At 35.9% G+C, this 14,900-nt stretch overlaps 1 protein-coding gene across 5 annotated transcripts in view; it reads left to right on the forward strand.

Annotated features, from left to right (window-relative positions):
• LOC120623628 (transcriptional enhancer factor TEF-1) overlaps positions 1–13,501 on the forward strand; it is a 139,635-nt gene extending 126,134 nt beyond the window's left edge. For 2 of the 5 annotated variants that reach the window (XM_039889714.1, XM_039889710.1), the window contains exons 5-11: positions 718–816; positions 3,796–3,836; positions 5,200–5,377; positions 6,756–6,836; positions 7,282–7,448; positions 8,464–8,698; positions 10,914–11,048. In XM_039889714.1, coding sequence (XP_039745648.1) covers positions 718–816; positions 3,796–3,836; positions 5,200–5,377; positions 6,756–6,836; positions 7,282–7,448; positions 8,464–8,698; positions 10,914–11,027 — 915 coding nt within the window. In that variant the 3' untranslated portion in view covers positions 11,028–11,048. Of the gene's footprint in view, positions 1–717; positions 817–3,795; positions 3,837–5,199; positions 5,378–6,755; positions 6,837–7,281; positions 7,449–8,463; positions 8,699–10,913 lie in introns of all 5 variants that reach the window. The other 3 variants (XM_039889712.1, XM_039889713.1, XM_039889711.1) reach the window with 2 other exon arrangements.
• The last annotated feature ends 1,399 nt before the right edge of the window (positions 13,502–14,900 follow it).

A 14,900-nucleotide genomic window follows, 5' to 3' on the forward strand; every position in this document is an offset into this window, starting at 1 on the left:
CATAACGTTCTCAAAGGCGTGTGAAGTCTACCAATCCGTACTTGGCCAGTGTGGTAGACTACGGCCAAAACCCTTCTCATTCTGATAGGAGACCCCGTGCCCTGTAGTTGGCCGGTAATGGTTTGATGATGAAGATCAAAGCTAGGCTGTGAAACCATGCGACCGCTCCCGCTTGCAATGCTAAGTTAATAAGCCCCCCTAGCGCATCGTTTATTACGCTTAACCTTTCGTAAGGGCAAACGGGTTGGTACCTAATGAAGGACTTGTACCCACTTAAAAGCTCTGTTTCTTGATTTAAGATGCTAGGTATAGTCTGTGTTTCTAACTTGTCATATTTTGTGAACCATTTTTAAACTTTACAGTAAGTATAAGGTTTCGAAAATATTGCTTACACAGTAATACAAGTTAAAGAATATAGATTACAAGCCCTATAGATCTCATCATGAGATACTGGACCTTATTTAATTATTTGTTAGTACTACAGGTTTTCACAATCGGTTCGTAAAAGGACTGTATCATTGATAAACCTCAAACCTGACCTGACTACTGATTATTTTCTGTTTTCCATTATGCCGTACGGTATTCTAAATAAACCATCAAGTAGTTACAAATAACACATTCGCGTAGTAGGCCGCTATTCGCTAAGCACCTATTACGCTATTGTAACATAGTAAACATTTTAGTTGAAACCGATTTAAGAGCTGATAAACAATCTAGGACGGTGGGGTGATGAAAGAGAAGGCGATGCAGTCTATGAGCACACTGTCTAGTGCGCAGATAGTGGCGGGATTGCCGCACCCGGCGTACCACCACACGGTACATTTTGCAAGGCATGCCATTGTGTTGGTGCACACAAAAAACGCCTTTATTGTGTTGCTTCTATCAAGGCATGGCGGCATGCACGCAACGGATAGATCAAAATAACGATTGGCTTCCAATTTAACTGTTGCCTTTTGTTGGAGGCTTCTAGACTTTTACCGTTTTACAATACTTCACTTTAATTTTATTAATAAAATATTTTTAATTTTCTAAATAAAGACAATGTTGGTCCTACTTAATTCCTACATATTATATGTAATCTTTAACTAAAGTCTTCGATCAATAATAATACTAGATATGCTATCACTGGTCCCTAAGTGTCCGAGAAAAATTTTCTCACACTCTTATCCGCTATCTATTAATCCATGTAACTTTCTTACGTTTACGTTTTATTAATCGTAATTGATAAGCGTGTTCGATTACGGATCACAAGGTGCTGGGTTCGATTCCTGGATCGGGCTAGATATTTTACTTACGAGTATGATGTCAAGAAGTTTTCAGTGCCAGCCTTGAGTTTGAAAGGTGGCATTATACATCTGACTGCCTCAGAGCACACGTTAAGCTGATTGAACTCATATGCCGTAATGATAATCGTTTAAAACCTGGCAACCCATCTTTGAGCAACTTATGTGTCCAAGCTCTACCTCCAGTGGGAAGACCTGTGTCTAACATTGCGACATTAAATTGCTAGTGAGAAAATTTGTGAATGTTTAACGTCCGAAAATGTAATAAAAGTAACGAAATATCTTTTTTTGATACGCAACTAATAAATAAATATAATATTAAGTTTAAGCAGACTTATCACTTTTAAAGGGTCCGTACCAACGAGTTTGATTTGGTACAGGACATATGCATATCATATACTTATTCACATTACATTACATTTACATTATTGATCGAAGAGAAGAATTAATGTCCGTATATTTATTAAAAATAATATCAAGGAAGAAGTAGATTGTAATCTAAAATCTTTTAGCACAGAAAAGACGAGGTCATTTCTAGTTATCTATGTCATTGATATATCTTAACTGAACATAAACTGTACATATTGTGAAGTAAATTTTGACATTTCTCAGTTCGTTTCCTCAGGCAATTAATTATCCCACATCTGGACATTCTCTTATAGGAGAGAAGATTATTGAACAAATACCCACCACGTAGCTCCTATCCCGGTTGGCGGGCTTTAAAGTGGTAGGATTATTACAATATGTTCGTGATAATAACCGGGACCGATAGCTTAACGTACTCACTAAGGCACGGGATTAGATGATGTAAATTTTCTAACTCCGGGCCTAACCTACCTACTGAAAATTTCTTAACCTTAAACTAAAATTTTGACCCGATACGGTAATCGAACCAAGGATCAATCTCGAACTACAGGACAATTACATCTTACTTCAAGAGCAGTTGATTTTTACCTCACAAACTATGGTTAAGATATGTTAAGATAAAAATGCCGCAGATAACAACAGATAATAATTATAGTCTATTTTCTGGAAAAACAAGCAAAACCCGTATGTGGAAATAGAAATTTAGAATGTGTGGCTTAAATAAAACTTCATTAATGGTGTGGATTCTGTTGTATACATTTATCGAAAGTAAACTAAATTGACAACTCTAAAAATGGTTCCATACTTGGCACCATTCCAAGCGGGCATGATTTTTATAGTAATAAGTATAGTTTTAAGTTTTATTGTAACATTATCAATAAAACAAAAATCATTAAAAAGTCTATACTTTTCACACTATCTCTTGCAAAGTATAACACTATATTCAGACAAGTGAATAAAGTTTGGATTGATACCAATCTCTTAACTAAACCGACAGGTCAAAAAATGGTCCTATCCTTTTCGACTAGTTAAGTACTTATTTTACCACTACGTTTGACCTGCAAATTTAGTCTTTTTTTCGTTTAGTCTAGATATTATTCTTGTACAACGCAATTGAAGGGCGTTATTACTGAACGATAAATATTATAAACTTATTTTCTTCTTAAAATTCCGAAGTGTACGTAACGCTTACTGAAAGTTCTTGGATACTGACTGACGTCATCAGCTGAAAGAGCCAAAAAAACAGAAAAATGCAAGTTTAATGTACGTATGTCTACAGTTGAATAGCTTTGTGAACATACTAAGTATAGTTCTATCCTTTTCCAGGATATAAAGTGTGAAAAGGACAACAGTAAGTTTCATATCGTCAATTTAGTTTAATTAAGCGATTTGTATACAACAGTTTCGCACCTTCAGCGATTTATTATAACAGAATTGGCAGCAATATTATTTTATTTTTGTTAGACAAATTAATCAGAATTAGAATGCTTATGATATTAACATAAGTGGCCACAGCGACCCGTAACAAAACGAATCATAAATAACAATAATTAATAAAATCATTTTAACTACTTAACCAAACATAACATGGCATCTTTTAAAATGAACACTGACAAATTAGATATTTAGGATATTAAGTGTTAAAGTTTGTTGATGAAACTTTATTTAAAAGTGTGCAGAAGTGTGCTGAACTTAACAATAAAAGTCTATTTAGATAATATTTTATTATAATAATTTACCTGCCTACTAATTAAATCCTTTAAAATGATGATTCTCTCAAATGAAAGAAACAGCAACATACAAACTTGGACTCGAAAAATTTGGAGTACTATAAATTTGGTATGCGCCAATTTTTAGTACTCCAAATTTTTCGGAAAAGATTCCTTTGTATTATTTAATACCAAATTTAATCAAAATCCGATCAGCCGTTTCACATCATAGTATAAAGCTGTTATAACAGAATCTTTAGATCAATGACAAGCCTATAGGAAGTTAATGTTTTTTTTTTGATAAAAGGTAGGCTGTACGAGTGTTAAATCCTATAGATAATTCAATAAATTTCGCATTCATAATATTAGTAACGTGAAACGTAATAGTGAAATCATTAAATAACATATATTCTAATATATTCTTTTTTTTATTACAGCAATTTTGGCAACCAGGTCTACAAGCAGGCACGTCACAAGAGTAAGTTTTTCAAGAATTTTCATTTTTACATAGAAACATAACGTTATGTAGTTGCAAAACTAATTCGCGACCATAAGCCTACTGAATACGTGGCGCTGCAATCCTGCCAAAACTATTTTGTCTGGTGGCTGGTTACTGACAAAGCCTTGACGCCAAGCGATTTAACGTCCCGGGACGATGTCGCGTAGAAACTGAATAAGGGTATGGGTTTATTATAAATGGCATACCCCCTAATAGAGTTAGCCCAACTCATCCTAGACTGCATCAACTCTCACCACCAGCAGACCGATTCTGTATCTCAATAACAAAAAATTGGTTAATTTCAACTCGATTGGCACTTACAATTGTTATGTAGTGTAGTTATTTGATAGCGAAATCCTACATTGCAACAAACTTTACACACTTGGCTTGTAAAATGGTACCAATTGAGATACAGAATCGGCCTGCAGGTGAGCTTGCAGACATGTATTTCCACTACAAGCCAGGCTAACGTGGTGTAGAATCATAAAACCCCTTTGATCTGTGTGTGAAGCCTCCCAGACCCCCCAATAACATGCAAGCCAACACGCCAACATTTACCAAAGTGTAAAGAGTAGTTTCATTCCTTCATGTTGACCACAAAGATTAACACATGAATTGCCTTGCGCGAATACGAATTTTATTGGTGCAAATATTCAAAAACTAATAAAATTCAAAGTTCATTTACTTCAAGTAGGCAGGTACTTTATAAGCACTTTTGAAATGTCAAGTATGTCTGTTCGGAAAGCAGATTCTACCGCCGACAAGAAACTTCTTCTGAGTTTCTTGCCTGCTCTTTTCCAACAGCGTTTAGCAAGCTGAATTTACAATAACAAATCTTGTTGCGGCTTCCCTTACGGAGGGTTTCCTGAGTTCGATTCCCGGCATGCACCTTTAACTTTCGAAGTTGTGTCGAGGTTAAAGTCAAAATCAAATATTTCTTAATTCAAATGGGCCCATAGATGCGAACGAGACATTAAACATGCGTATATGGTAATACGAAGGTACTAAAGCTACGAGGGTTCCAAACGCGCCCTAAGAAAAAGCCCACAACAAACTTAGCCGGATGCGTTTAAGTAAAGCAATAAAAATATCACTTATGTACTTTAATGGTGAAGGAAAACAACGTGAGGAAACTTGCATGCCTGAAAGTTATCATAACGTTCTCATAGGCGTGAAAAGTCTACCTATCCGCACTTGGCCAGCAAGGTCTCTAAGCCTTTTTCATTTTGAGAGAAGACCCGCGCTCTACATTGGGCTGGCAATGTGTTGTGATTTTGAGAGTAGACCATGTAGTGGGCCGGCCATGGATTGATAATGGTAATGATGAATAATCTTTTTCCAGTGTGAAGCCATTCCCAGCAACGGGGTACAAAGGCGTCCCCGGCGTACCAGGGGTGGGCGTACCGGGCGGTACGGACGTAGCGCCGCCACCGCCATGGGAGGGCCGAGCGATCGCCACGCACAAACTAAGGCTCGTCGAGTTCTCAGCCTTCGTGGAACACCCCAGAGATCCAGATACAGTGAGTTAATACGCAGTTTACATTTTTCCTGACGAGTGTATCCATCGGCTGGCACATCTGATAGCTCTATTCAAACTATCAGTCGATGTCAACGTAACTCCGTCAAATATAAATTTATTTAAATAATGATTTTTGTACTGGATAGGTTAGTAGTATATACAGTCGTTTATTAAGGCAAAATAGGAATAGATTAGCGGGCCGGTCATTTGCAAAGATTTTTAAAACGATTTTTGAAGTTTACGTGATTGAAGGTTTCAAATAGTGGGTGATTAAAGCTCCCAAGAACAAGAACAAAGTATATTCGCTCACACGTCAGTCGTTTGTGTGAATATGTTGAAATACTATTAACATATGTTACTCCCGTTTTGGTTCATATTTGAGTTATGGTGTAAAATTGACAAACATTTGTCAAAGTTATCGGTGTATTTACGCGTGAAATATTATGAAAATTAAGCTTAATTTGCTAAAATCCCCGAAAAGCAGGAGAATCTTTACGGTGTCATTTATAATTTCTTCAATCTTTATACACATTATCTTCGGCAATGTACTAACTGAAACGTGCGAAGATCTGTTTGGTGTGGAGTATATAGATTGAAGAATGATAGATTGATGAAAGATTCTCTTGCTTTTTGCAGAGTATAGCATGTTAAGCCAAACTTTCATAATATATCATGGAGTTCCGCAAAGTAACGCCTGCTTCTATCCAATATATCGCTTACACAACACCAAAATGTTCATAACTCAGCTACGTATCTATCCACTTGTTGGACAGAAAATAAATTTAGTTTTGGGGTAATCAGATGTACCAACCGAGCACAGTAGTTTTTTTTTTATTACCAAGTCAGTTGTCCGCGTTTATAACGGTTTTTTACAAAAGCCGTGAGAACCGTTCGTTTTCCTAGGCTATGTTAGTGTCCGTCCTTTCAACTAACTCTATGCCAGGAATAAAGGTTATTGATGGTGGCTTAAGGATGGTCAAACAAACAAACACACTTCGCATTTATAAATAGAATTATTAAGATGGATATTTTGTGAATATGTGGGCGGCTACGACCGCTAGTTACCACCCTTCCGACAATGATGTGCCGCTAAGCGGTTTAGCGTTCCGGTACGATGTCGCGTAGAAACCGATTAGGGATATGGGTTAAATATAACTGCCATACTCCCTAACAGGTGAGATTGCAGTTAAGGGCAATGTTTTTCAGTGTCTGGGTGTTAATCTATATTTTATAAGTATATTATTCATAAAATTATTCATCAGTTATCTTAATACCCATAACACAAGCTACGCTTACTTTGAGACGATATTATTATTATTTCTCTTAGTACATAAACAATTGTATGGAAAATAAGTTAACGATATATTCAATTGTTTCAGTATCCACCGAGCACAGCGCCGGCGCAACATTTATTCGTTCATATAGGTGGTACTGTAACATACGCAGATCCTTTATTAGAGGTGAGTTATTATTTTAATCTATATGTCAGCAAGACATTTGGCTTAATTATATGTATATTTGTAATACGAATGACTTTAAACACGTGGTTATCATTCTTTAAGGAAATTAGTATTCGATTTATTAAACTTGTACTATTCATAAAAAAGCTTGGTTTGTTGTTTACAATGAACATTTAGATTGAATTGCTATAATACGCGGCAACCAGGAAAATCTATACGGTGCAATTTATAATTTCTTCAATCTTTATACACACTATACAGATCTTCCAAAAGTCACACACGTTTCAATCTGACAATGGAGCATCCTCAGGAGATGTTCAGCTAAATAACTCTTTGAACAATTTGATGTTTGAATTGCAATTCCTTCGCTCAATATCTTGAAGTAGGCAAGGAATACTTGTACAGACTCTCTTGCCGTATTTTAATTCTTATTTTCTATTTTCAGTCAGTAGAGGTACAGCAGATAAACGACAAATTCCCAGAGAAGAAAGGCGGTTTGAAAGAGCTTTACGAGAAGGGACCACGGAACGCGTTCTTCCTCGTCAAGTTCTGGGCGGACCTTAACACAAACAACCTCGATGATCCCGGGGCCTTCTACGGAGTCACGAGTGTGTAAGTTGACAATTTTATATTTTCGATGTAGTGTGATTATGTGATAATAAGTGCTTAACATAATAAAAGTCGTAACATATCAGGCAACCCCAACATACAAAATTTTGGTCAATTTACATAACCTCAGTTATATAATCTAGTTCTGAGGCTTAAATTGCAGATATTCATACATTGAATAAGAAACATTGCTCAATAGCCACTTTTTCAATGTTTTCTTAAATTTTTAATACGCTACTACGGCTATTGATTTTGGCATTGCATTAAATATCTTTAGACACGGCACTACCGTTTTACAAATACATGTCTGTCCTAGGGCACTTATTGAATATTAATTTCGAAGTTACTTAACTTCACTTAAACTAGTACATAATGCCAAGAGCTTCCAGCAGACCATCTACCACCAGAGCATCTGCCGCACATAGCATTAACTTGTCGTATCCATGTTGCATGGAATCTAAGCAGATATTCTTACTCTCTTCTTTTTATTACCACGCACGCTCGTGGGGTTGCTCAACATATCAGCACATCCTCTTCTTTGAACAAACAGCCGCCTACTTGGTTTCGACTCTTATTGGTAATCTTTCATATTGGAACAACTGAAATTATCGCCATTATATAGGTTCAGTGAATATGTAGAGCATATGATTTGGGGCACAATTTCCACACCAAACAGATTTTTTGCAATTTATGTACCCTGTACGCACGTTTCGCTCCGAAACCGGAGCATCCTCAGGAGATGTTGACTTTACAAAGACGTGTCTTGAAAGTTTCTAAAAAAAAAAAAAAAAAGAAACGTGCGTAGAGGGTACATACATTGCAGAAGATCTGTTTCATATGGAGTACAAGGATTGAAGAAATTGTAAATTACACCATACAAATTGTGCTGCTTTTCGCTGAGTATTGCAAATTAAGCTTAATTTTGATAACATATCATGGATTTCCTCAAAGTAACGCCTGCTTCTATCCAATGGCTCGTGTTATATAGCTCTTATTTATGAATCTCTTTCTTCAACAGCTACGAGAGCAATGAGAACATGACGATAACGTGTAGCACAAAAGTGTGCTCATTTGGTAAACAAGTGGTGGAAAAGGTTGAAACGGAGTACGCTCGGTTCGAGGGCGGCCGCTTCGTGTACCGCATCCAACGCTCGCCGATGTGTGAATACATGGTCAACTTCATACACAAACTCAAACACCTCCCCGAGAAGTATATGATGAATAGTGTATTGGAAAACTTCACCATACTGCAGGTAAGCTTTCCAGAGTTATTTGGTTTAGTTAGCGACAGTGATACATTATTAACCCTTCCCTTAGTATTATAAATGTCAATGTTAGTTTGTTTGTTACGCTTTCACGCAAAAACTACGTAACCTATCCTCATGAAACTTTGTACACATATTCTTGGAAGTGTTAGAAGTATTATAGGATTTTTTATCCTGACATTAAGCTTATCTTACACCAAACTCCAACAAATTATACCTGATTTAAATAATTATTTTTTACTATAGAGGTTATAATATATTATCAAAATTAAGCTTAATTTGCTATACTCCGCGAAAAGCAGGAGAATCTGTGTGGTGTAATTTATAATTTCATCAATCCTTATACTCCACACCAAACAGATCTTCGGCAATATACCCTCTACGCACGTTTCGCTCCGAAACCGGAGCATCCTCAGGAGATGTTGACTTTACAATTAATAATTGTTATGTGAAAAATTCGCCAAATGTGTCGCCTTTTATACCTTTCTGACCCCCACCTTATCTATCTAAGCCCCTCCCACCTCATTAGTGCCTTTGAATATGTTCAAATGAACGCCTGCTTCTATCCAATAGTTATAATATATATTTAATTTTGCCCAAACTTTCCGTAAATCTGATCAATGTGGTTGGAGATAAAGCGGACAGCAGCAAACCCCTCATTTTAGGCTTAGCGATACTGAATACTTAAAATTTTTTAGAACTACAACTAAATTGAATGCCACATCAAAAACAAAATCAAACGCAGACGAAGTCGCAGGCAACAGCTAGCTATCTATATATTTAAAAGAAAGTCGTGTCAGCTACACTATTTATAACTCAAGAACGGCTGTACCGATATGGCTGAAAATTGGTGGGTGGGTAGCTTAGAGTCAGGAGACAGACACAGGATACTGTTTATCCCGTTCGACAGCGTTCCCGTGTGAGTTGACATAAAAAGTCAGTTACGCCATTTATAACTCAAGAACGGCTGGAATTTTTTTTACGATATTTGATTTTTTGGATTCCTCTTAGACCGGAATAACCGAAGACCGGATAATAAGTATTAAAATATAACATTCATAAAAGAAAAAAAAAGATGCGCGGTACGAAGTTCGGCGGGACAGCTAGTTTATAATAATAATTTAATTTTTACTTGGTAACTATGACCCATATGACACTTACATGACAACATGAAAACTTACATGAAATATTAATATTCAATATATAAAAAAATATAGATTAGAATTTCTGCGTCCAGGTAGCCCTACGTGGAGTTTAATATAACTTGTAATTTATAATTAGAAGTTTATCTTATTGCGACAGTGCTCGTCCGGGATAGTTCTATCACTACGCTTATTTCTGTCAAAAAGCTGCGTTGTTGCAACGCTTTATTCCGGTCTGAGGGGCTAGGTTGCCGGTGTAATTACAGGCACGTGGGACTTAACACCTACGCCTCAAGTTGATGGCCACAGGGTAGGTGTTGCGGGACGAGTTGCGAGCATGCCCTGCTTAGTGTTGTCTTGGTTACGGGCGCTGGTTTTCCACTTATCATCAGGCGGACCATCTGCTTGGTCCGTCAACTAGGTTTGAAATGGCTTCTTCATTTACCATATTCAACGCTTCGTGATTCACGAGTCATTGTCATTTATAAGCAAGCTCAGAATCCCCTAGAGACTACTAAAGAATTTCACTACTGCAGGTATAATTTCTAACGTAACTGGAATAGTCGTCAAATACATCGCAGCAAAGCTCGCAAATTGTCATCATATCAACCCATTACCGGCCCACTATAGGGTCTGGGTCTCCTCCGACAATGAGAAGGGGTTAGCAAACGGTCAGCAGGGGGTCGCAAATAGTACTCTGTCTGTCATTAAACTCTCCGCTATGAGCGGGTACATGGTCAACTTTATACAAGGCATCCCGTCAAGAAACACAAACATAATGAGTAGCGAGCTAAAGCATGTCAAGATTCCTAGAGTTATATAAAATACGTTCATATACACAATATGAACGTATTTTACACAGGCCAGTATACTATCCGTCGCTAAGCTTTCGCTATACGTCACGAGCATGTCGAGGTCATCGGTGACGCAAACCCATAAGTTTTACCTCACCAAAAATGTCCCATCACGGCTAATGAAGTTTGCAATACGAAAAATTGTATATATAATAGTAAGTGCATGCGTTTAAAATAAAAAAATAAATAACAGAACGTTTTTTCCAGGTGGTGTCAAACAGAGATACTCAAGAGACGCTTCTATGTGCGGCTTTCGTATTCGAAGTGTCGAACAGTGAGCACGGAGCGCAGCATCACATCTATCGCCTCGTCAAAGACTGAACACCGCCCACCCCACCCGCATCTACCCCCCACTCATTCCTGTGAAGCCTACGGGAACATGCATGTTAGCAGTTTGCTATTAACTCCCTATTATTTGTATAGTACTCGCAAAATAAAGAATTAGTCCAATCTGAAGTTGCAACAAGGCGGTATACGCGATCGGCGGTTCGAACATGTGATACTTCAGATAATGCCCAAGGCCTCCCTGAGATCCGATACAATGCGCAGTCATAGGCCTCAAGTTCAGAGTGGACTAATTGTTTTGCAATCACTGTATTGGTTACACGTTCTGATTTACGGATACCTTCCTTCCTAACACCCTTCGGATTATTATTTCCAAAAACATCGTATAGTGTTTTCAAAGGCGTGTGAAGTGTGGCCGTAATCACACATTACGGCCTTAACCCTTATCATTTGTGGGAGGAGACCCGTACCCTGTATTGGGCTAGTTCTGATATGGGAATCCCATAAAAAAAAATACGCTTTATACGCTCATACGCTTAATCAATTAATGTAAAAGATAAACTATAAAAAAAATCTTAACATCATATTGTTTTGCTACTCTCAGAATTTTTATGTTCTCATCACGACTAAGCTAAGCTAGTGGGAAGTAGATTGTATTTTGAAAAAGTTTTACGGATACGTGGACATTTTATTTCTTAATTACTAAAAAAAATATTTGAGTACGTAAATCGGAACGTGTATCGCTTCACGACAGAAATTTCTGACTATTAAAAATCGTGGACCTATTTTTTTTTTACTAAAATATATTTCTATTTAGGTCTTTGCAATAAAAAGGGTGTCGTGTTCACCTGACACGTGTATCAAAATTAAGAAATCGTTATACATATTATTATTATATTGATGCGAATCATAGCAAAAAAAATGTGATCTGAAAAATTACGCTACAAGTATTTTTGTAAATGAAAATTTATGTATAGCTCAATTTTTATCTATCATAGAGTTATATTATTATTTATTCCCAAATGAAAAGGAATACTATAGCATTCTAGATTTGACTCAATATTTATATTTTTTAACTTTTTCGGTTGTAAAATGTTTTTCGTCCATTAATTTTCACGGTATAACGTTCAGTACCTTTGCCCTAAATGAGTGTATAAATATCAAGTTAAGTGAAAAAAAAAATATTAAATTGAATACACACAGTGCCTCTATAATTATGTTACATTAACATAAATGAGCATGTTTGGTCTTTTCACTGTGAAATATTAAGGGAATTGTCTAAATGTAGTTTTAAAGACAGTGAAAAGACTAAATCTTTAGTGTAGGATACAGTGAGTAGTTTGTTTAAGTAAATATAGGGTTGTTAAGATGTCTAGTGAATTTTACGATTCTGAGTACTTGTGGTACAGTTTTATTCATTGCTTTTTTATCAACGAAAATTCGATAACATTACCTGTTATTTTTTTTTTTATAAAAAAATCCTCCATTTTTATGGTAGCATTAATTTTGTATAGTCATCAAAAATAAGATTTTTTTATCTTAGTTTCGAACAGATACAGGTGTCAAATAATCTACACAAAGTTTGTTTATGCGTGACAACTTTAAGTTTATCAAAAAATTCTACTTGTATTATAATTGTTACGCTTTCATTCGACCGTACAATGTTTAACATTTACGTTTACGTAATTTTTCATGGCATTCAAAATGTATCAGAAATATGTGATACTTTCTACTCAAAATTTGTGTCCTTACACCACTCTAATCACACCCCAAATTTAATGTCGTTTTGTATTCTTGTGGTTTGTTATTTTTCAAACTAGGTAATAAATCTTTGCCACTTTGCAAAAATCTATTTGTACATAATATACAATGCACACACATGCTTATGTTTTCATGTGTCAATATGTAAGGTAAAATTGTATCATACATACGGAATATCAATAAATAATCTAACAATCATACAAAAACACTGTACAGGTAAACTATGTAACATGGATAAAATGCCCACGATTTTTTGGATTGAATTTTTACGATCTCTCTGTTAAGATAAGTAACGATGATTAGTGATTTTACTTGAAATTCTCTTTTTATTTCGAGTTTTCATAGCTTTTATAGAATGTCGTTTTAAGGAAGTTTTTTTTTTCTTTTTGTCTATTTACACCATAGCGTCCTTTTTTCTATGTTTTTAAGTCGGCAGCTTATACCCACTTCCAAAGTATTATTAATAATTATTTCATTTGATGTGCCTACCTACCACTCCTTTACCACTTCCCAATCGCAATTTCAACTATGACTTTGAAACAAATTTTGTTTTCTATCATTCTCACAAAAGTTTCATTTTGAAAACATTTTTATAGTATTTTTGGCGACCTCCCTGGCGAAACGGTGAGCGCTGTGTATTCAAGCTATACGGAGTCCCGGGTTCGCTTTCCGGCAGGGGCAATTAGGGAATCCATAATATCAGAATTTTCTCTGGTCTGGTCTGGTGGGAGGTTTTGGCCGTGGCTAGTTACCACCCTACTGACAAAGACGTGCCGTTAAGCGATTTAGTGTTCCGGTGCGATGGCGCGTAGAAACCGGGGGGTATGACTACCATACTCCCTAACAGGTTAGCCCGTTACTATTTTAGACTGCATCATAACTTACCACCAGGTGACATAGCAGGCAAGGGCTAACTTGTAGCGGAATAAAAAAAATTCTATAATGTCCAAGAGTTTATAATTTTGCTAAATAAAACTGGAATACAAAAACAAAGCTTAAAATTAACTTTGTACATTGGCTCAAAAACCAACTAAATAACTCATTGAATGATAGACAAGATGTTTGTTATATAACCTGATCCTTACGCGAAGTGGCTTTCCATAGAAGTAATGTATTTATTGAATATTACTTTCTGAAAAACGAGTAGGTATTTTTAGAATATTTATATTAACAATTGACTATAGTAGGAGTTTATGAAAATTGTTTTATTTATTGGTTGGATAATTTGCAAAAAATCATCACAAGTTAGACCCTATGTAAGGGCTAAAGCTCTTTGATAATATTATATTTTAAGCACCTTCTTCCCAAAAAGGTCTACAAAATTAATTTTTACTATATGTTTTCAAGTAGTGAGTTCTTTTACAAAATATTTCCAGTTGAAAAAAGGACTATTTCTAGACCTACCAACATTATTTTGTTGTGATGTATGTGTTTAACCAAATCAGCAACGTTAAAGTTACAAATTACCAATTTTTGATCACTTCGCGTAGAGCTAGTTATATCATCTTCTTTCAGGGGCCGTTTCAATCTGTCAAAGTACAAAAGACGTTCACTCGTCTCTCCGAACGGCCTGCCGATTTTATACATTAGTTTACGTGGCAATGATTTGATCTCTCTTTTAGTCAAATATTTTTAGGGTCCTCCCGTCGGCGCACTCAAGCTCACTAAGATAAACATCGGTGACTGAACCTCCATTGATAAAGCTACATTTTATTTGAGTACTCAATTTTTAATACTTAAATAATATTCATCCGAATCAGGACTATGTCCATATTTACACGTAGTCTTTGCTATATGACTGCAAATCTTTCTTTATATATATATTCTATCGTGCTTTATAACTGAAGCCATCAATATTTTTCCGTTTCCTCTAAAAACAAAGAAGCTTTACAAGACTTTTTTCTAAAATACTCCTTCGTCTTTTTAAAGATTTACAGAATTCAAGCAAGATTTGCATTCATATACCTGACAACCTGACATAAACATGACTAAAGTCGCCTTGTCTATGGAGGTTTTATTTGTGCATTAAATAGCGTTTAGTTTCAAGACATGCGGTAGGAAAATATAATCTTAGTTAATTATAAGAGATTTTTGTATTTATTTCATAGATTTATATTAGATAATTTGTAAAGTGATTAGCTGTAAGCG

The sequence above is a fragment of the Pararge aegeria genome, chromosome 5 (genome assembly GCF_905163445.1).
Source record: "Pararge aegeria chromosome 5, ilParAegt1.1, whole genome shotgun sequence".
NCBI classification, from domain to species: domain Eukaryota; kingdom Metazoa; phylum Arthropoda; class Insecta; order Lepidoptera; family Nymphalidae; genus Pararge; species Pararge aegeria.